Below are 22,500 nucleotides of genomic sequence, written 5' to 3'. Positions count from 1 at the left end.
TTCGTCAATGATGGGGAGGGAAGGTTGCAGCCAATAACCTTCTCAGCTGATCGGACGATTCACTGCAGCCTCCGGGTGTCGTGCTTGGTTGGCTGAGCCAAACCAGACCATGATGGAGAAGGTGTGGACAGACTCTACGATGGCCGTATAGAATTGGACCATCATTGCCTGTGGCAGATTGTGTTTCCTCAGCTGCCGCAGGAAGTACATCCTCTGTTGTGCCTTTTTGACTGTGGTGGCCCCCCCCATTTAAGATCCTTGGAGAATATGGTTCCCCAGGAACTTGAAAGACTCCACAGATGTGACTGCGGTGTTGTTGATGGTGAGTGGGGTGAGGGGAGGGGGAACTCTCCTAAAGTCCACAATCAATTGTGATGAGATCAGTTTAACTTGGCATCATGTTCACCACAAAGATTGTGGGCAGTAGGGCCTGTTCCTGTGCGAGCTGGATTGGACTTGATGGGCCAAATGGCCTCCCATTTTTCGAGAGAAATAAGAATGATTGATCCAGAATCAAGAGTCAAGTACACACAATGGAACAATGGAAATTTAACGGGCCTTTATGCTCAATACACAAAGATAATATATAATATACAAATAAAATAATAAATTAACAACCATCCTACCAGTGCAAACAAAACAACTCCAAAGTCCTTCATACAACCAGACTAGGAATTGCAGTAACAAGAGACTTCAGACGTCAGTTTACCAAAGAATGTCACAAAATGCTGGAGTAACTCAGCCAGTCAGACTAGGGAGTGGAAACATAGGAAAATAGGTGTAGGAGGAGGCTATTCTGCCCTTCGAGCCAGCACGTTAGTAATGAACCTGTCCCACTCAGACGATTTGTTTGGGCGATTAGAGGCAAAATTCTCAACATGTTGAACATTTTCGGGGACAATTTTTGTTGTCGTAGGTTGTCGCCAGGCGTCGTGGGGTGAATTCCATTAAAACTAGTCCCTGGCAGTCTCCTAAATAGTCACCTAAGTGGGACAGGCCCTTTGCACTAGGGACTTTGGGCTGTGTTTGTTTATTTTGCACTAGATCGAGTTTCTTATTTATTGAAGTTTGGATTCTTATCTCTCGAGCACTGTGTTTACATATCTATTGAGCTGCTGCAATTATAAATGTGATTTTTAATTTGGTACATGCGACAGTAAAACACTCTTGATTCTTGAATCCATCTAATAACATTAATACTTGAGGTGGAAGTTGTTTGGAGAAATACAAACCGTTTCCAACTTTTATTCATCGTTCACTGAACGAGGCGGGTTCTATTTATGTAAGTGGGTTGAATTTTAGAAACTGGGACATCCAATGTGATAAATAACATTCTTCTGGGTCTGAATTTCAGCAAAACTGTCATGTGCTTGGCTTGCCCTACTTACGATGGGCAAAGCTTTCTGTTTTTCTTAGAAAATAATGTCATAGATTCAAACAGGGTGGAATTTTGAAAAAGCCCAATTTCCCCACCCCGACCAACATGCCCCATCTACATTAGCCCCACCTGCCCACGTTCGGCCCTAAACCTTTCCTATCCACGTACTTGTCCAAATGTTTTTTGCAAACACTGCGATAGTGGCAATCTGTGGAATTCTCTGCCACAGAAGGTAGTTGAGGCCACAGTTCATTGGCTATATTTAAGAGGGAGTTAGATGTGGACCTTGTGGCTAAAGGGATCAGGGGGTATGGAGAGAAGGCAGGTACAGGATACTGAGTTGGATGATCAGCCATGATCATATTGAATGGCGAATGGTGCAGGCTCGAAGGGCCGAATGGCCTCTACTCCTGCACCTATTTTCTATGTTTGTAGTACCTGCCTCAACTACCTCCTCTCAGCTCGCCCCATATACTTTTGATTAGGTAGACAAAAGTGCTGGAGAAACTCAGCAGGTGCAGCAGCATCTATGGAGCAAAGGAAATAGGCTCTGTGTAGTATCTGTTCCTATCAGTTTAATATCTGCCTATTTCCTTCGCTCCATAGATGTTGCTGCACCCGCTGGGTTTCTCCAGCACTTTTGTCTACCTTCGATTTTCCAGCATCTGCAGTTCCTTCTTAAATACTTTTGATTAGTATGGGTGTCAGGGGTTATGGGGAGAAGGCAGGAGAATGGGGTTGAGAGGGAGAGATAGATCAGCCATGATTGACTGGTGGAGTAGACTTGATGGGCTGAACGGCCTAATTCTGCTCCAACAACCTATGAATTTATGAACTGCCACCCTTTCTAAACTCTAGAATTTAGGAGATTGAGAGGGGATCTTATAGAAACTTACAAAATTCTTAAGGGGTTGGACAGGCTAGATGCAGGAAGATTGTTCCCGATGTTGGGGAAGTCCAAGACAAGGGGCCACAGCTTAAGGATAAGGGGGAAATCCTTTAAAACCGAGATGAGAAGAACTTTTTTCACACAGAGAGTGGTGAATCTCTGGAACTCTCTGCCACAGAGGGTAGTTGAGGCCAGTTCATTGGCTATATTTAAGAGTGAGTTAGATGTGGCCCTTCTGGCTAAGGGGATCAGGGGGTATGGAGAGAAGGCAGGTACGGGATACTGAGTTGGATGATCAGCCATGATCATATTGAATGGTGGTGCAGGCTCGAAGGGCCGAATGGCCTACTCCTGCACCTAATTTCTATGTTTCGTATTTTAAAAAAAAGCCCCTTGGGTTCCTATTAAATCTTTTCCCCCCTCACCTTAAACTTATGTCCTCGAGTTCTTGATTCACCTACTCTGGGTAAAGGCTCTGTGTATTTGCCCCATTTATGATTGTACACACCTCAATAAGATCACCTTCCTGTGCTCCAAGGAGTAAAACGTTGTTGCCTGTTCAATCTCTCCCTGTAGCTCAGACCCTCGAGTCCTCGCAAATCTCTACCCTTTCTAGCTGAACAATATTTTCCTATAACAGGGTGTCCAAAAATATAGTGTTGGCATATTTCTTATTTTTCAATCATGCCCTGATTTCTATGTCTGTAAGCAGTGGGCCACCCTTATTGAACCCAAGTGGCTGTTCCTTGCCCTGTTAACTCAAGATTATTTTGACTACAACTCTTATCTGCTCGACCTCCACTGTTAATGCAGCAGGGGATTGGAGATGTGATTCTGTGGATGAATAACTAGAGCTAAATGTAATAAAAAGCAACTGCAGATGTTGGTACTTGCTAGCGCCCGCCGGGGGCTTTGACCTCGACTTCGGGAGGGAAATGGAGAGCAGGGGAAAGACAAGACGTTGCCTTCCATCACAGTGAGGAGGAGACTCGCTGTGATGGATGTTTGTGTAAATTATGTTGGTGTGTGTCTTGATTCTTTTGTTGTATGGCTGCGGAAACCAAATTTCGTTTGAACCTCATGTGAGGTTTCAAATGACAAATAAAAAAGGTATTATATTGGTTTATACCAAAGATAGATGCCTGTCTGTAGGGAGTTTGCATGTTCTCCCTGTGACCGCGTGGGTTATCTCCGGGTGCTCCGGTTTCCTCCCACACTCCAACACTGTGCAGGTTTGGAGGTTAATTGGCTTCTGTAAATTGTCCCTAGTGTGTGGATGGGCACAAGATGCTGGAGTAACTCAATGGAACCGGCAGCATCTCTGGAGAGAAGGATTGGGTGACATTTCGGGTCGAGGCCCTTCTTCAGACCCGAAGCATCACCTATTCCTTCTCTCCGGAGATGCTGCCTGTCCCGCTGAGTTACTCCAGCGTTTTGTGTCTATCTCTGGTGTAAACTAGCATCTGCAGTTCCTTCCTACATAGCTAGTGTGTGGGATAGTTTTGGTGAACGGATGTTCGTTGGTCAATATGGATTCGGTGGGCCGAAGGGCCTGTTTCCACACTGTATCTCTAAACAAAACTACGGACCATGGATGTACAGAAAGAGATTCACGTAGTCTGCCGTTTCATCTAATTTAAATCTGTCATTTTTTTAAAAACACAAGACAAATGTCGGGAACAGAGGCCTTGAAACTACTGCCGCTCCAATTGTTTCCAAAAATCCTGAAAGTCTTTCAAGCAAGGAAGCCCAGTCTGGGTTGGACGTGAATCCGAGCTCACCACTTGCAGAAAGGCACAGGAACAGGCCCTTCTGCCCACAGTGTCCGTACTGAACGTGATGCCAAGTTAAACTAATCTCTGCACGTGATCCATCTCCCTCCATTCCCTGCGTATCCACGTGCCCATCTAGAAGTTCAAGTTCAAGAGAGTTTATTGTCATGTGTCCCTGTATAGGACAATGAAATTCTTGCTTTGCTTCAGCACACAGAACATAGTAGGCATTGACTACAAAACAGACAAATGTGTCCATATACCATGATATAAATATACACACACACATGAATAAATAAACTGGTAAAGTGCAAATAACAGAAAGTGGTTATTAATAATCAGAGTTTTGTCCGAGCCAGGTTTAATAGCCTGATGGCTGTGGGGAAGTAGCTATTCCTGAACCTGGTTGTTGCAGTCTTCAGGCCCTGAAGGTAGCAGGGAGATGAGTGTGTGGCCAGGATGGTGTGTGGGTCCTTGATGATACTGCCAGTCTTTTTGAGGCAGTGACTGCCTCTTACACGCCACTACCGTACCTGCCTCTACCACCACCCCAGACAGCATGTTCCAAGCCGTCTCTACAAAATTTCCCCTGCCCATCACCAACTAGAGGGCGGTCCTGATCTACCATCTACCTCATTGGAGCTCCTCGGACTATCTTTAATCAGACTTCTCTGTACTTTATCTCGCACTGAACGTTATTCCCTTTATCCTGCATCTGTACACTGTGGACGGCTTGATTGGAATCATGTATAGTCTTTCCGCTGACTGGTTAGCGCGCAACAAAAAGGCTTTTCACTGTACTTTGGTACACATGATAATAAACTAAACTAAACATTTCCTTCAAACTTTGTCTGTGAAGCTTCTATTCTGGGAAAACAAATTCTCACTGTCCTCCATATCTCTGCCTCTCATAATTTTGTAAAATTCTATCAGACTGTTTCATAGTGTGGAAACAGGGCCTCGAGTCCACATCCACCAATAGTCACCCCATGCACGAGCACTGTTGTAAACTCGGCGGACGGATTTACACTGTTTTATGGAAGCCAGTTAATAGCCCTGTCCCACGGTACGAGTTCATTCCAAGAGCTCTCCCGAGTTTTAAAAAAAATCAAACTGGTGGTAAGCACGGAGAATGAACGTAGCGGGTACGTCGGAGCTCGGGGACGTCTCTTAGCGGCTCGTAACGCTAACGGCAGGTAAGCTCGGGAAGACTCGCTAATGGCAGCTAAGCACGGGAAGACACGTGAAGATTTTTCTACACGTTAAAAATGTCCACGAGAGCCCCGAGTACCGACGAGTGGCCATGACCGTAAATCTCCGAGTTTGAATCAGGGCAAACTCGGGAGAACTCTTGGAATGAACTCGTACCGTGGGACAGGGCTTTAACCTACAAACCTGTACATCTTGTGTGGGGTGTGGGAGGAAACCGAAGCACCTGGAGAAAACCCACAGGGGAACATGTACAAACTCCGTACGGGCAGCACCCCTAGTCGGGATCGAACCCGGGTCTCTGGTGCTGTGAGGCAGCGACTCTATCGTTGCCTTCCCTCAGTTTGTAACAGTGCGTGGTGGTTTCCCAAGCTTGCTGTAGCCAGGACTTATTTCTCAATGCACCTTATTGAATCCGATAGACTGGGTCCCCTGCCAATAAACTCAAAGCTAACTTGACAGCGATGTATCCTAGAGCCAAGCCAAGAAGAACTTCCACATATATTCATTCATTCAATCATGAGTAATGGTGGCATATTCTTCTGCTTCTTGCGTGTGGCGTGCACAGCCTAAAGTTGTAGGCCAACTTGTTCCATTTGATCTTATTTGACGGTGCACGCCAGGTTGATTGCATTCGTCGAAACAGGGCGGACCACGTGAAGGTTGCAATCTCCCACCTCGCACGGTCTAACAGCGTGGAAACAGACCCTTCGGCCCAATTTGCCTGTGCTGACCAAGGGTCTGATGAAGGGTCTCGACCCGAAACGACACCCATTCCTTCTATCCAGAGATGCTGCCTGTCCCGTTGTGCCTCTCCCCATCTAAACGTCCCATTTTCCTGCATTTGGCCCATATACCTTTCATCTTTTCCTATCCACGGACCTGCTCAAATGCCTTAAATGTTGATATAGTGCCCACACTGTCACGGGGAGAACGTACAAACTCCGTAAAGAAAGCACCCGTAGTCAGGATCGAACCTGGGTCTCTGGTGCTGTGAGGCAGCGACTCTACCGCTGTGCCACCCTTTAAGGCTGAGTCAGAGAAGGGTCTCAATCGGAAACATCATCCGTCTATTCCTTCCACAGAGGCTGCCTAATCCGCTCATATCCTCCAGCACTTTGTGTAACGGCAGATTTTTCAAATCTTTCAGGAAATTAACTCCCTAGCCACTAATTGGGTGAGACGGGGAATATCTTCGGTACGCATGCAAGCTGCCCCAGAGACCTTCAGAGCTTCTCCTTTCATAAAGCTTCAGCACACAGCCTTTTAATGAATATTTACTTTATTGTAGATATAAAACAGTAAGGTTTTTCCGACTTGTTCCGGCAATCTTCTTCGAAGTCCAGCTCATTACTTCAGATACTAGAAAACTCCTCGCGTCTCCATGCTTCACATGATCTTGGCATGTGGCTTGACATGCTCGACATGTGGCTTGACATGTGGCTTGACATGCTCGACATAGAAACATAGAAATTAGGCGCAGGAGTAGGCCATTCGGCCCTTCGAGCCTGCACCGCCATTCAATATGATCATGGCTGATCATCCAACTCAGTATCCCGTACCTGCCTTCTCTCCATACCCCCTGATCCCCTTAGCCACAAGGGCCACATCTAACTCCCTCTTAAATATAGCCAATGAACTGTGGCCTCAACTACCCTCTGTGGCAGAGAGTTCCAGAGATTCACCACTCTCTGTGTGAAAAAAGTTCTTCTCATCTCGGTTTTTAAAGGATTTCCCCCTTATCCTTAAGCTGTGACCCCTTGTCCCGGACTTCCCTAACATCGGGAACAATCTTCCTGCATCTAGCCTGTCCAACCCCTTAAGAATTTTGTAAGTTTCTATAAGATCCCCTCTCAATCTCCTAAATTCGAGAGAGTATAAACCAAGTCTATCCAGTCTTTCTTCATAAGACAGTCCTGACATCCCAGGAATCAGGTCTGGTGAACCGTCTCTGCACTCCCTCTATGGCAATGTGGCTTGACATGCTCGAAGGATTCACCTTCTCCCTCTTCACTCCAAAACGAATCTAACCAACTAAACTACCCCGCAAGCAGTTAAGCTGCATAAACACACCCAAAGTCACGTCATAAATCCCACCCACATTATAACGGGCAGTCTAAAATTTAAAGGAACATGCCATCCACAATGACATGCAAAACAGGCCAAATGGCCACTACACTTTGTTCTTTGCTCAAGATACTAGCACCTGCAGTTCCTTGTGTCCACCATCTAGTTGGGTTGCAAGAGTAGGAAAGAGTTAAAAAAAATAACATTGTTGTCCCAGTTAGTTTTGTACATTTCTGCCCTGTGAACTTTGAACGCAGATTGACGCGATTATTTATACAGCTCCCTTAATGAAGGCTGTGTTTAGTTTAGTTTCGTTTAGAGATGCAGCGTGGAAACAGGCCCTTCGGCACACCGAGTGCATGCCGACCAGCGATGCCCGTATACTAAAGAGCCTGTCCCACTTTCACGACCTCTGCCGAGTTTGCCATCGACTCATACTCGCAGCATGGTCGTAGGTAGGTCGTACGTAGCAGGTCGTGATGCTAGTCGTAGGTACTCGTGGCATCAAGTAGGTCGGGGCGTTTTTTCTAGCCTGATGAAAAATGTCCACAGGTAAAAAAGGTCGTGAATTAGGTCATGAAAGTGGGAGCCCGCCCTTAACACTATCCTACACACACTAGGGACAATTTAGCTAATTAACCTCCAAAACTGTTCGGCTTTGGAGTGTGGGAGGAAACCAGGGCACCCGGGGAAAACCCATCGCAGGTCACGGGGAGAACGTGCAAACTCCGTACAGGCAGCAGCAATTAAACAAAGATGATACTTTGCCACAAAGATGTGAGCAGAAGCTCGGCCAATGTTTGTGGTTGTATGGATGACCTTGGAGGGAGGGCAGAGGATCATGACCTTGAGGTCAGAAGACAATGCAGCAGAATGTGGCCATTCAGCCCATCAGGCCTGTTCTGCCATTCACTCATGGCTGATCCTCAACAAGAACAAAGGGAAGAGATAAGACTATGCCTTCCATCACAGTGAGGAGGTGTTGAAGATTCACTGGGATGGATGTTTGTGTAAATTGTGTCAAAGTGTGGGTCTTGGGTTTTTTTGTCATGTAAAAGACTGTAGGAATGACATTTCGTTCAAACCTTGTCTATTTGAATGACAATAAAAAGGCATTCTATTCTATTCTATCCTATCTTTTTCCCCCCTCTCAACCCCATTCTCAACCCATAACCGCTGACTTCCTTACTAATCAAGAACTGATCAATCTCTGCTTTAAGTGCAGGGAGCCCAGCGTAGGTTTACAAGGTTAATTCCCGGGATGGCGGGACTGTCATATGCTGAGAGAATGGAGCGGCTGGGCTTGTATACTCTGGAGTTTAGAAGGATGAGAGGGTATCTCATTGAAACATATAAGATTGTTAAGGGTAGGAAACATGTTCCCGATGTGTTTAAGAAGGAACTGTGCAGATGCTGGAAAATCGAAGGTAGACAAAAATGCTGGAGAAACTCAGCGGGTGCAGCAGCATCTATGGAGCGAAGGAAATAGGTAACGTTTCGGGCCAAAACCCTTCTTCAGACATGTTCCCGATGTTGGGGGAGTCCAGAACCAGGGGCCACACACAGTTTAAGAATAAGGGGTAAGCCATTTAGAACGGAGACGAGGAAACACTTTTTCTCACAGAGAGTGGTGAGTCTGTGGAATTCTCTGCCTCAGAGGGCGGTGGAGGCCGGTTCTCTGGATGCTTTCAAGACAGAGATAGATATAGATATGCCATTTATTGTCACTATACATGTACAGTGAAAGTGAAAGCTGCTCGTACTCAGTGCATACGTACAATTTGCACAAAAAACAAGAAACATCGAAAAAAACAAAAATGCTGGAGGAGAAGGGGGGGGGGGGGGCATCTATGGGGGGGGGAATAGGTGCACACATTTCTGCGGCGCTACATACATATTACATATATACAGATGGAAATCCGATGTGTGGGGCAGTGAAATCAGTGCATGTGTGAATTAGAATTAATAGTAGTTATAATTCTTGGAAAGCAACTATTCCTGAGTCTTTTTGTCCTGGATTTGATGCACCTATAGCGCCTTCCAGAGGGCAGCAGGTCGAACAGTCCAAACGCAGGATGGGAGCTGGCTTTGATGATCTTCTTTGCCCTGCTAAGGCAGCGGGGAGGTGTAGATGTCCATCAGGGAGGGGAGAGGGCAGCCAATGATCCTCTGCGCTGTCCTAGTTACCCTCTGAAGCCTCTCCCTGTCTGCCATGGTGCAGCTGCCATACCATGCTGTAATGCAGTATGTCAGCAGGCTCTCGATGGAAGAGCTAGATAGGGCTTAAAAATAGCGGAGTCAGGGGATAGGGGGAGAAGACAGGAACGGGGTACTGATTGCGGATGATCAGCCATGATCACATTAAACGGCGGTGCTGGCTCGAAGGGGCCGAATGGCCTCTACTCCTGCACCTATTGTCTATTGTCTATAATAAATTAAACTGAAACTGAAAATGGGGTTAGGAGGGAGAGTTAGATCGCCAATGATTGAATGGCAGCGTATATCTGATGGGCTGAATGGCCTAATTCTGCTCCTATCACATGAACTTTCTCTTTTCCATGCAGTCACGGACCATGTCAGTGGACCTGCAGTCAGACTCGTCTCTCCAGGTTGAGATCTCGGACGCCGTCAGTGAGAGGGACAAAGTGAAGTTCACCGTGCACACCAAGGTACGGGGGGGGAGTGGGGACTGGAGGGGTGGAACGGCTGCTGGAGTCTGTGTTGCCCCTCCTGTGACATGTTCATCTTGGCTGGCTCAGTTTAGTTTAGAGATAACAGCGCGGAAACAGGCCCTTCGGCCCACCGAGTCCGTGCCGACCAGCGATCCCCGCACACTAACACTATCCTACACACACTAGGGACAATTTACAATATTATAGCCAGTTAGCCTACAAGCCTGTACGTCTTTGGAGTGTGGGAGAAAAAACAAAGATCTGTGGAATTCTCTGCCTCAGAGGGCGGTGGAGGCCGGTTCTCCGGATGCTTTCAAGAGAGAGCTAGATAGGGCTCTTAAAAATAGCGGAGTCAGGGGATATGCGGAGAAGGCAGGAATGGGGTACTGATTGGGGACGATCAGCCATGATCACATTGAATGGCGGTGCTGGCTCGATACAAGATACAAGATACATTTAATTGTCATTTGGACCCCTTGAGGTCCAAACGAAATGTCGTTTCTGCAGCCATACATTACATTACAAACAAATAGACCCAAGACACAACATAATTTACATAAACATCCATCACATCGCTGTGATGGAAGGCCAAAAAAAACTAAGCTATAGTTCTATCTAGCGATGGGCCAAATGGCCTACTCCTGCACCTATTGTCTGTGTCCATGTTCTCCAGAGATGCTGCCTGACCCGCTGAGTTCCTCCAGCACTTCTAACGTTTAAACTCACCTCAAAGTACCAGCAGGGCCAGGCCTGAACTCGGAGAAAACCCACGCAGGTCACGGGGAGAATGTACAAACTCCGTACAGACAGCACCCGCGGTCAGGATCGAACCCGTGTCTCTGGCGCTGTGAGGCGGCAACTCTACCGGCTCCGCCACTGCGCAACGTGCGCTGGCCGTGCCATCCACTTGTTATCCCGTCACCTCTCCCTTTCAGACCAACCTCGCCTACTTCAAGCAGCCAGAGTTCTCGGTGGTGAGGCAGCACGAAGAGTTTATTTGGCTCCACGACGCCTACCTGGAGAATGAGGATTACGCCGGGATCATAGTGAGTTGCTTGCGGCCGGGAGTGGACTGGGTGCCTGCCCCGTGTGGACACCAGCTCCGGTACAACAAAGATCGTTAAGGGCTTGGACACGCTAGAGGCAGGAAACATCTTCCCGATGTTGGGGGAGTCCAGAACCAGGGGCCACACACACACACACACACACACAGTTTAAGAATAAGGGGTAAGCCATTTAGAACGGAGACGAGGAAACACTTTTTCTCACAGAGAGTGGTGAGTCTGTGGAATTCTCACAGAGAGTGGTGAGTCTGTGGAATTCTCTGCCTCAGAGGGCGGTGGAGACCGGTTCTCTGGATGCTTTCAAGAGAGAGCTCTTAAAGATAGGGGAGTCAGGGGATATGGGGAGAAGGCAGGAACGGGGTACTGATTGGGGATGATCAGCCATGATCACATTGAATGGCGAATGGTGCTGGCTCGAAGGGCCACTTGTCTATTGTCCTGCACCTATTGTCTATAACTTGCCCCAGGGAGGGACAGCACTGGGCGAAACTCCCTCCACCCCCCTCGCACCGTCCATTCACACACTCCCCCTGGGGTCAAACACACAGGGTGAAACTCCCTCTGCACCGTCCCTAACAAGTGTCATGTAACCCTAACCCTAATGCATGGTCCACACATGACTGCTTTTCTTCAGTACCCATTATGTTGTGTTTTACATAGATGTGCTGCAATGGCAATTTGCATTTCAATCCCACCAATTGGTGTATGTAACTAATAAAGAACCTTTCATTAGTGCGGGTGTCAGGGGGTATGGGGAGAAAGCAGGAGAATGGGGTTAAGTGGGAGAGATAGATAGATCAGCCATGGCGGTGTGGACCTGATGGGCCGAATGGCCTGATTCTGCTTCTATGGCTTATTAAAGAAAGCGAATGGTATGTTGGCTTTCATAGCAAAAGGATTTGAGTCTAGGAGCAGGGAGGTTCTACTGCAGTTGTACAGGGTCTTGGTGAGACCACACCTGGAGTATTGCGTGCAGTTTTGGTCTCCAAATCTGAGGAAGGACATTATTGCCATAGAGGGAGTGCAGAGAAGGTTCACCAGACTGATTCCTGGGATGGCAGGACTGTCTTATGAAGAAAGACTGGATAGACTTGGTTTATACTCTCTAGAATTTAGGAGATTGAGAGGGGATCTTATAGAAACTTACAAAATTCATAAGGGGTTGGACAGGCTAGATGCAGGAAGATTGTTCCCGATGTTGGGGAAGTCCAGGACAAGGGGTCACACACACACACAGTTTAAGGATAAGAGACAGGTGAATTGATCATGGGGAACAAGGACATGGCAGACCAATTGAATAACTACTTTGGTTCTGTTTTCACTAAGGAAGACATAAATAATCCAGGCTAGATGCAGGAAGATTGTTCCCGATGTTGGGGAAGTCCAGGACAAGGGGTCACAGCTTAAGGATAAGGGGGAAATCCTTTAAAACCGAGATGAGGAGAACTTTTTTCACACAGAGAGTGGTGAATCTCTGGAACTCTCTGCCACAGAGGGTAGTTGAGGCCACACAGTTCATTGGCTATATTTAAGAGGGAGTTAGATGTGGCCCTTGTGGCTAAGGGGATCAGGGGGTATGGAGAGAAGGCAGGTACGGGATACTGAGTTGGATGATCAGCCATGATCATATTGAATGGCGAATGGTGCAGGCTCGAAGGGCCGAATGGCCTACTCCTGCACCTAATTTCTATGTTTAGAAACATAGAAATTAGGTGCAGGAGTAGGCCATTCGGCCCTTCGAGACCAACACTGTACGCAATACTCCAGGTGTGGTCTCACCAAGACCCTGTACAACTGCAGTAGAACCTCTCTGCTCCTATACTCAAATCCTTTTGCAATGAAAGCTAACATACCATTCGCTTTCTTTACTGCCTGCTGCACCTGCATGCCTACCTTCAATGACTGGTGTACCATGACACCCAGGTCTCGCTGCATCTCCCCCTTTCCCAATCGGCCACCATTTAGATAATAGTCTGCTTTCCTGTTTTTGCCACCAAGATGGATAACCTCACATTTATTTATCACAACGGTTTCTATGTTGACCGTATGAAATGTTGTCCGCGTACCCGGGGGAGGCCGGGATTGCACGTCACGCCCGCCGGAACGCCTGTGCTCTTTTTCCTCCTCTCCGCAGATCCCGCCCGCTCCCCCCAAGCCCAACTTCGACGCTTCGCGGGAGAAGCTGCAGAAACTCGGCGAGGGGGACGGGTCCATGACTCGCGAGGAGTTCGCCAAGATGAAGCAGGAGCTGGAGGCGTAAGCTGCGGGGGGGGGGGGGGGGGGGAGGATGGGGAATTGGTCGGGGGGGGGTGGGGGCAAAGGATGGGGGGGGGTGGACAATGACAGGTGGCGCGGGAACGGTCGGGGTGGTGTGTCGCTCGTGGTGTGTGAACAGCCACCATAAAAACATGGGCAGGACAGGTTTGGAGGGATATGGGCCCAAACGCACGCAGGTGGGACTAGTGTCGCTCGGGCATGTTAGAAACATAGAAACATAGAAATTAGGTGCAGGAGTAGAGGCCATTCGGCCCTTCGAGCCTGCACCATTCGCCATTCAATATGATCACGGCTGATCATCCAACTCAGTATCCTGTACCTGCCTTTTGTAAGTTTTTATAAGATCCCCTCCATACCCCCTGATCCCCTTAGCCACAAGGGCCACATCAGGACTCCCTCTTAAATATAGCCAATGAACTGGCCTCGACTACCCTCTGTGGCAGAGAGTTCCAGAGATTCACCATGATCACATTAAATGGCGAATGGTGCAGGCTCGAAGGGCCGACTGGCCTCTACTCCTGCACCTATTGTCTATGTTTCTGTGATGGTGGTAGCAGGATTAGCTCGGGATACTTCCAGTTTCCAGCCCTGCCGCGTGGAGTTTCTGCTGTGGGGCTTCATCAGACTGCGGGACAGAGACACAGCCAAGTTGGTCAGGATGGAACCCGGGGTCTCTGGCGCTGTGTCGGGGTGGGGGGTGGGGAGAGGTGCGTGCGGCGGCTGTGTTGACCAGTGCCCTGCCCGGCCCAGTCTGATGACCTGTCCTTGTCCCCGCAGCGAGTACCTGGCCATCTTCAAGAAGACAGTGGCCATGCACGAGGTTTTCCTGCAGCGGCTGGCTGCCCACCCTGTGCTGAGGAAGGACCACAACTTCTATGTCTTTCTGGAGTACGATCAGGATGTAAGTCTGGCGGGGGGGTGGCAGGCTCAGCCGGGGGCCACACACACACACACACACACACACACAGTTTAAGAATAAGGGGTAAGCCATTTACAGCGGAGACGAGGAAACACTTTTTCTCACAGAGAGTTGTGAGTTGTGGGAGAATGTACAGGCAGCACCCACAGTGAGGATGGAACCCGGGTGTCTGGCTCTGTGAGGCAGCAGCTCTACCCGCTGCACCATCATGCCGCCCGACTTTTAGCAGGCCGCAAGGGCCACATCTATAGAATCTCTGGAGAGAACGAATAGGCGACATTTCGGGTCGAGATCCTTCTTCAGACTGATGTCAATAGACAATAGGTGCAGGAGTAGAGGCCATTCGGCCCTTCGAGCCAGCACCGCCATTCACTGTGATCATGGCTGATCATCCCCAATCAGTACCCCGTTCCTGCCTTCTCCCCAGATTTTGATATCGTTCTAGAGATTACTCCCTCTAGCTGCTAAGTGGACTGCATCGTTAAGGGGAATGTCTTTGTACGCATGCAAGCTCTCCTCTGAAGGGGACCTTCAGAGCTTCTTCATAGATAAATCAGTCCTTTTGATTCATAAATTCTTTATTGTTGATGAAAAACAATAAGGTACATCCAAACTTCTTCCGACTCGTAGACTATAATCTTCATCGAACTCCAGCTTACCGCTTTAAAGGTTAGAAAACTCCTCGTGTCTCCGTTACGGTTCGCGTGGTTAAAGGGTAAACCTTCTCCATGCTGGTCCCAAACGTAACTAAAAACTAAGCTTCTGCGCAAGAAACGTACCTGCAAACATGCCCTAAAATACGTCACAAATCAAACCCACACTATAACAGGCAGTGCAATGCATTTCGTTGTCTCTGTACTGTACACTGACAATGACAATTAAAATCTGAATCTGAATCTGAAAATTTAAAGACACATGCCATCATCAAGGACACACAAAACAAGGCAAATGGCCACTACAGAAGGGTCTCGACCCGAAACGTCACCTATTCCTTCTCTCCATAGATGCTGCCTCACCCGCTGAGTTTCTCCAGCATTTTTGTCCACATTTCTTTCGTCTTTATTGTGGCGTGCACAGCCTAAAGTTGTTGGGACAACTTGTTCTATTTGATCTTCCGTTTGTGCACGTCGAGTTGATTGCATTAGTCGGACACAGGGCGGGGACCACGTGGAGGTTGCAATCTCCCATCCCTGTCCACATTTGAGTCAAAGTTAAAGCGGGCATGGGTGAAAATGTATTACAGACAATGGGACTGAGTTGAGGAGAGTCCCGATCCACAACGTCACCCATTCCTGTGGAATTCATCGCCACGGACGGCTGTGGAAGCCAAGCCTACGGATATTTTAAGAATAAGGGGTCGGCCATTTAGAACGGAGATGACGAAACACTTTTCCACCAGAGACTTGTTAGTCTGTGGAATTCTCTGCCTCAGAGGGCGGTGGAGGCCGGTTCTCTGGAGAGAAGAGGGGAGAGGAGAGGAGAGGGGGAGGTGAGGAGAGGGTAGGGGGGGGGAGGAGGGGGGAGGGGGGGAGAGGAGGGGTCAGGAGTTTAGAGGGTCACATACACATACGAGGTGTGCAGTGGGAAAGGAAAGGAGAATCTGTGGAGAGGAGAGGAGAGGAGAGGAGAGGAGAGGAGAGAGAGGGGAGAGGAGAGGAGAGAGGGGAGGAGAGGAGAGAGAGGAGAGGAGAGATAGATAGATTCTTGATTAGTACATGTGTGAGGTTACGGGGAGAAGGCAGGACCTCGGCAAAGCCAGCAGTATAATTAAGGACCAGTCTCACTCCCTCTTCTCCCCTCTCCCATCGGGCAAAAGGTATAGAAGTGTGAAAACCAACGCACACACACACACACCTCCAGATTTAGTGTTTAAGAAGGAAATGCAGATGCTGGAACAATTGAAGGTGGACAAAAGTGAGTGTCCTTTTCTCTCGACAGCTGAGTGTGCGGGGGAAGAACAAGAAGGAGATCCTGGGGGGGTTTCTGAAGAATATTGTGAAGAGCGCAGATGAGGCGTTTATCACAGGCATCTCTGGGATTAAGGTAACGCCTTTATCCCCTCCCCTCCTCCTCCTCTCCTCTCCTCCTCCTCTCCTCCTCTCCTCCCCTCCTCCTCCACCTCTCCTCTCCTCCCCTCCTCTCCTCTCCCCTCCCCTCCTCCTCCCCTCTCCTCTCTCCTCTCCTCCCCCTCTCCTCTCCTCTCCTCTCCTCTCCTCTCCTCCCCTCTCCCCTCCCCTCTCCTCCCCTCTCCTCTCCTCTCCTCTCCTCTCCTCTCCTCTCCTCTCCTCTCCTCTCCTCTCCTCTCCTCTCCTCTCCTCCTCCCTCTCCTCTCCTCTCCTCTCCTCTCCTCTCCTCTCCTCTCCTCCTCTCCTCTCCTCTCCTCTCCTCTCCTCTCCTCTCCTCTCCTCTCCTCCCCTCTCCTCTCCTCTCCTCCTCTCCTCCCCTCTCCTCTCCTCTCCTCTCCTCTCCTCCCTCTCCTCTCCTCTCCTCTCCTCTCCCTCTCCTCTACTCTCCTCCCCTCTCTTCTCCTCCCCTCTCCTCTCCTCTCCTCTCCTCTCTCTCTCTCCTCCCCTTCTCTCCAGGTAATTGTTGCAGCCCGTAAAGCCAGGCTCTGCTCATCTGCTGTTCTCAGCCTGGTAGATCCTCCAGATGTTGCTTCGGAGGGGCATCTTACTTTAGGCTTTAGAGATACAGCGTGGAAACAGTCTTGAGTGGAGCTGTGATCGGGCACCGTATCTGAGGAAGGATGTGCTGGCTCCGGAGAGAGGAAATCTCCAGAGGAGATTTAGACGAATGATTTTGGGAATGCGTAATTTAACCTATGATGGGTTAGAAACATAGAAATTAGGTGCAGGGAGTAGAGGCCATTCGGCCCTTCGAGCCTGCACCATTCGCCATTCAATATGATCATGGCTGATCATCCAACTCAGTATCCCATACCTGCCATCTCTCCATACCCCCTGATCCCTTTAGCCACAAGGGCCACATCTAACTCCCTCTTAAATATAGCCAATGAACTGTGTGGCCTCAACTACCCTCTGCGGCAGAGAGTTCCAGAGATTCACCACTCTCTGTGTGAAAAAAGTTCTTCTCATCTCAGTTTTAAAGGATTTCCCCCTTATCCTTAAGCTGTGACCCCTTGTCCTGGACTTCCCCAACAACGGGAACAATCTTCCTGCATCTAGCCTGTCCAACCCCTTAAGAATTTTGTAAGTTTCTATGAGATCCCCTCTCAATCTCCTAAATTCTAGAGAGTATAACCTACGATGAGCGTTTGTCGGCACAGGGCCTGCACTCGCTGGAGTTTAGAAGGATGAGGGGGAACTTCATTGAAACGTACAGTCTAGTAAAAGGCTTGGAAATAGTGGATGTGGAGAGGATGTTTCCACTAGTGGGAGAGTCCAGGACCAGAGGGCACAGCCTCAGAATTAAAGGACGTTCCTTTAGGAAAGAGATGAGAATTTCTTTAGTCAGAGGGTGGTGAATCTGTGGAATTATTTGCCACAGACGGCTGTGGAGGCCACAAGTCAGTGGGTATTTTTAAGGCGGAGATAGATAGATTCTTGATTAGTGTGGGTGTCAGGGGTCATGGGGAGAAGGCAGGAGAATGGGGTTGGGAGGGAGTGAGAGGTACTGTAGATCAGCCTTGATTGAATGGCGGAGTAGACCTGATGGGCCTAAATCTACTCCAATTCAATAGACAATAGGTGTAGGCCATTCGGCCCTTCGAGCCAGCACCGCCATTCACTGTGATCATGGATGAACATCCACAATCAGTACCCCGTTCCTGCCTTCTCCCCATATCCCCTGACTCCGTTATTCCTTATGACCTTATGATGGTTTTGGTGAGCGGTGATCGCTGGTCGGCGCGGACTCGGTGGGCCGAAGGGCCTGTTTCCGCGCTGTATCTCTAAACTAAATTAAATTTAGATAGGGCTCTTAAAGATAGTGGAGTCAGGGGATATGTGGAGAAGGCAGGAACGGGGTATTGATTGGGGATGATCAGCCATGATCACATTGAATGGCGGTGCTGGCTCGAAGTGGCAAATGGCCTCAACTCCTGCACCTATTGTCTATTGTCTAATTCAAACACTATTGACTCTTGGCTCTTACCTCCTGCCCCCGACACCTATCCACTGTAGGAAGTGGACGAATTCTTTGAGCACGAGAGGACTTTTCTGATCGAGTACCACAACAGGGTGAAGGATGCCACGATGAAAGCAGACCGCAAGACTCGATCGCACAAAAGTAAGTTCCCACCGTGCCTCCGGCTGTTCAGTTCGTCCAGCTTGGCTCCAAGGTCAGGCACAACTCAGCACGGACAGGCAGCATCTCTGGAGAGAAGGAATGGGTGACGTTTCGGGCCGAGACCCTCCTTCAACCTCGAATGGGTGACTCAGTCTGAAGAAGGGTCTCGACCCGAAACGTCACCCATTGCTTCTCTCCAGAGATGCTGCCTGTCCCTGCTGAGTTACTCCAGCATTTTGTTTTTATCTATGGTTTAAACCAGCGCTTGCTGTTCCCTCTTACACATGCAGTGTGTGTGAACACACACATGCACACACGCGCACACACATATACATGTACATACACGTATACACACACACGTACACATGCGCACACATATACATACATGTACACATGCACACACACGTACACATATTCATGTACATACATGTATACGCACATATATATATATACACACACACCATACGTACACATATACATACATGCACACACACGTACACATACATGTGCACACACGTATACATGCACACACGTACACATTTTCATGTACATACATGTATACGCACACACGTACACATGTGCACACATACTTATATGTACACACACGTACACACACACCATACATACACATATACATACATGCACACACACGTACACATATTCATGTACATACATGTATACGTACACATGCGCACACATACATATATGTACACGCACATACCATACGTACACATATACATACATGCACACACATACATGTGCACACACGTATACATGCACACACACGTACACATATGTACATGCATGTATATGCACACACGTACACATGCGCACATATGCACACACATACACATATGTACACACACACACACACCATACGTACACATACATGCACACACACTTACACGTATCCATGCACACACGTACACGTATAGGTACACATATGTACACATAACAAACAAACGTGCAATAACAGCAATGTAGTCTATGTAGTTCAGAGTATAATGCTTGTGTTTGACAGCCTATTGACTGTGGGGAAGAAGCTGCTCCTGAGCCTGGACGTTCCAGTGGTCGGTGGACAGTACGGACGCGATGGGCCGAAGGGTCTGTGTTGTGCTGTTTCTCTGAACTAACCCAATCTGACCGGCTGCCTCTGTCTCCACAGACGTCGCGGAAGATTTCATTCCAATCTCGTCCGCCTTGTCCAGTCTGGGATCCATGGATACTAGCCCTCTCAGCAAGTAAGGAATGGCCACTGCGATCACGTGTGGAGATGGGCATCTGGGGGGGTGGGATAGTTCCTTACTGCTCTGGGTTAAGGCAATTGGGTTATAGACAATAGACAACAGGTGCAGGAGTAGAGGCCATTCGGCCCTTCGAGCCAGCACCGCCATTCAATGTGATCACTGCTGATCATCCCCAATCAGTTCCCCGTTCCTGCCTTCTCCCCTGACTCCGCTATCTTTAAGAGCCCTATCTAGCTCTCTCTTGAAAGCATCCAGAGAACCGGCCTCCACCGCCCTCTGAGGCAGAGAATTCCACAGACTCACCACTCTCTGTGAGAATTCCACAGACTCACAACTCTCTGTGAGGAAAAAGTGTTTCCTCGTCTCCGTTCCAAAACGGTTGAGGTGTGGGTCTTATTCCCGCTACGCTGGGAGCTTCTCGCGGTAGAGCTGCTGCCTCACGGCGCCAGAGACCCGGGTTCCATCCTGACCACGGGTGCTGTCTGTGCGGAGTTTGCACGTTCTCTCCCCCCGTGACCTGCGTGGGTTTTCTCCGGGTGCTCCGGTTTCCTCCCACACTCTAACCGCGTGCAGTTTGTAGGTTAATTGGCTTGGTGTAAGTGTAAATTGTCCCCAGTGTGTGTGTGTGTGTGTGTGTGTAGGATAGTGTTAGTGTGCGGGGATCGCTGGTCGGAGCAGACTCAGTGGGCCGAAGGGCCTGTTTCCGTGCTGTACCTCTAGTCTAAAGTCTTAAGACGTCTTTCTCCACTGGCTCCTGACCTGCAGTCTGGCCAATGTCCGAAGAAAGGTCTTGACCCGAAACGTCCAAAGTTACTCCAGCACTTTGTGTCGTTTCCTGTTAACCAGCATCTGCAGTTCCTTATAGACAAAAATGCTGGAGAAACTCAGTGGGTGCAGCAGCATCTATGGAGCAAAGGAAATAGGCAACGTTTCGGGCCGAAACGTTGCCTATTTCCAGAAGGATTTCAGGCCCGAAACATTGAATTTCCAGAAGGATTTTGGGCCCGAAACGTTGCCTATTTCCAGAAGGATTTTGGCCCGAAACGTTGCCTATTTCCAGAAGGATTTTGGCCCAAAAACGTTGCCTATTTCCAGAAGGATTTTGGCCCGAAACGTTGCCTATTTCCAGAAGGATTTCGGGCCCGAAATGTTGCCTATTTCCAGAAGGATTTTGGCCCGAAACGTTGCCTATTTCCAGAAGGATTTTGGCCCGAAACGTTGCCTATTTCCAGAAGGATTTCGGCCCGAAACGTTGCCTATTTCCAGAAGGATTTTGGCCCGAAACTTTGCCTATTTCCAGAAGGATTTCGGCCCGAAACGTTGCCTATTTCCAGAAGGATTTTGGGCCCGAAATGTTGAATTTCCAGAAGGATTTTGACCCGAAACGTTGCCTATTTCCAGAAGGTTTTTTTAGGGTGGGGGGGGGGGGGGGGGGGGGGGTCTTGGTCTCCCCGATGTAGATCAGCTGACACCTGGAGCAGCGGATGTAATAGGTGAGGTTGGAGTAGGTCCAGGTGAACCTCTGCCTCACTTGTAACATAGAAACATAGAAATTAGGTGCAGGAGTAGGCCATTCGGCCCTTCGAGCCTGCACCACCATTCAATATGATCATGGCTGATCATCCAACTCAGTATCCCATCCCTGCCTTCTCTCCATACGCCCTGATCCCCTTAGCCACAAGGGCCACATCTAACTCCCTCTTAAATATAGCCAATGAACTGTGTGGCCTCAACTACCCTCTGTGGCAGAGAGTTCCAGAGATTCACCACTCTCTGTGTGTAACGACTGCTATGGTCCTTGAATGGAGTCGGGGGGGGTGGGGGGGGGGGGGAGGTAAAGCGACAAGTGTAGCGTTTCTTGCGGGTTGCAAGGGGGTAGTTCGGGCGGGAAGGGACGAATTGACCAGGGAGTCACAGAGGGAGCGGTCTCTGCTCCACTGTGGAGCTCTGCTCAGCGGTGCCACCCTGAGGCGGTGGTGGTACTGCAAGCAATTCCCGAAATGTTGCCTATTTCCTCCGCTCCATAGATGCTGCTGCACCCGCTGAGTTTCCCCAGCTTTTTTCTCTACCTTCGATCTTCCAGCATCTGCACACTCCCTTCTAGATCACAGAAGGTTCTTGGTTTCTTGGCCCTCCAAAATATTCTAAATTGAATTTTAAACTGAAGGTAGTTGAGGCCACGCAGTTCATTGGCTATATTTAAGAGGGAGTTAGATGTGGCCCTTGTGGCTAAAGGGATCAGGGGGTATGGAGAGAAGGCAGGTACGGGATACTGAGTTGGATGATCAGCCATGATCATATTGAATGGCGAATGGTGCAGGCTCGAAGGGCCGAATGGCCTCTACTCCTGCACCTAATTTCTATGTTTCTATGTTTACATGTGTCGGAAGGAACTGCGTCTATATCTCCCGTTTCCCTGATTCCCTAACCAGTCTGAAGAAGGGTCTTGAGGGGCCGAATGGCCTAATTCTGCTCCCCAAGCATAAATGACCTCCCCTTTATTCTAAGACTGTGAGTGTGGCCCCTGGTTCTGGACTCTCCCAACATTTTTCCTGCATCTAGCTTGTCCAGTCCTTTCATAATTTATAAGATGTTTCTGTCACTCAAAAACACACTTTAACATGGACATCCACCACAGTGACTCCTAGTTCAAATCCTTCCCTTAGTTCTATCTCCAAGTTTGCGGATGACACTAAGCTGGGGGGCAGTGTTAGCTGTGAGGAGGATGTTAGGAGACTGCAGGGTGACTTGGATAGGC

The 22,500-nt window shown here is 48.8% G+C and overlaps 1 protein-coding gene across 1 annotated transcript in view; it reads left to right on the top strand.

The window, feature by feature from the left end:
* The window catches only part of LOC129693657 (sorting nexin-32-like), a 35,832-nt gene that overhangs the window by 3,012 nt on the left and 10,320 nt on the right, over nucleotides 1-22,500 (top strand). Inside the window, exons 2-8 of the mRNA XM_055630440.1 lie at nucleotides 9,880-9,984; nucleotides 10,923-11,033; nucleotides 13,186-13,307; nucleotides 14,106-14,229; nucleotides 16,186-16,290; nucleotides 18,390-18,495; nucleotides 19,661-19,736. Coding sequence (XP_055486415.1) covers nucleotides 9,880-9,984; nucleotides 10,923-11,033; nucleotides 13,186-13,307; nucleotides 14,106-14,229; nucleotides 16,186-16,290; nucleotides 18,390-18,495; nucleotides 19,661-19,736 — 749 coding nt within the window. The remainder of the gene's footprint in view (nucleotides 1-9,879; nucleotides 9,985-10,922; nucleotides 11,034-13,185; nucleotides 13,308-14,105; nucleotides 14,230-16,185; nucleotides 16,291-18,389; nucleotides 18,496-19,660; nucleotides 19,737-22,500) is intronic.

Source organism: Leucoraja erinacea, unplaced genomic scaffold, assembly GCF_028641065.1.
Source record: "Leucoraja erinacea ecotype New England unplaced genomic scaffold, Leri_hhj_1 Leri_379S, whole genome shotgun sequence".
NCBI classification, from domain to species: Eukaryota; Metazoa; Chordata; class Chondrichthyes; order Rajiformes; family Rajidae; genus Leucoraja; species Leucoraja erinaceus.
This window is presented reverse-complemented; position numbering and strand designations above follow the sequence as displayed.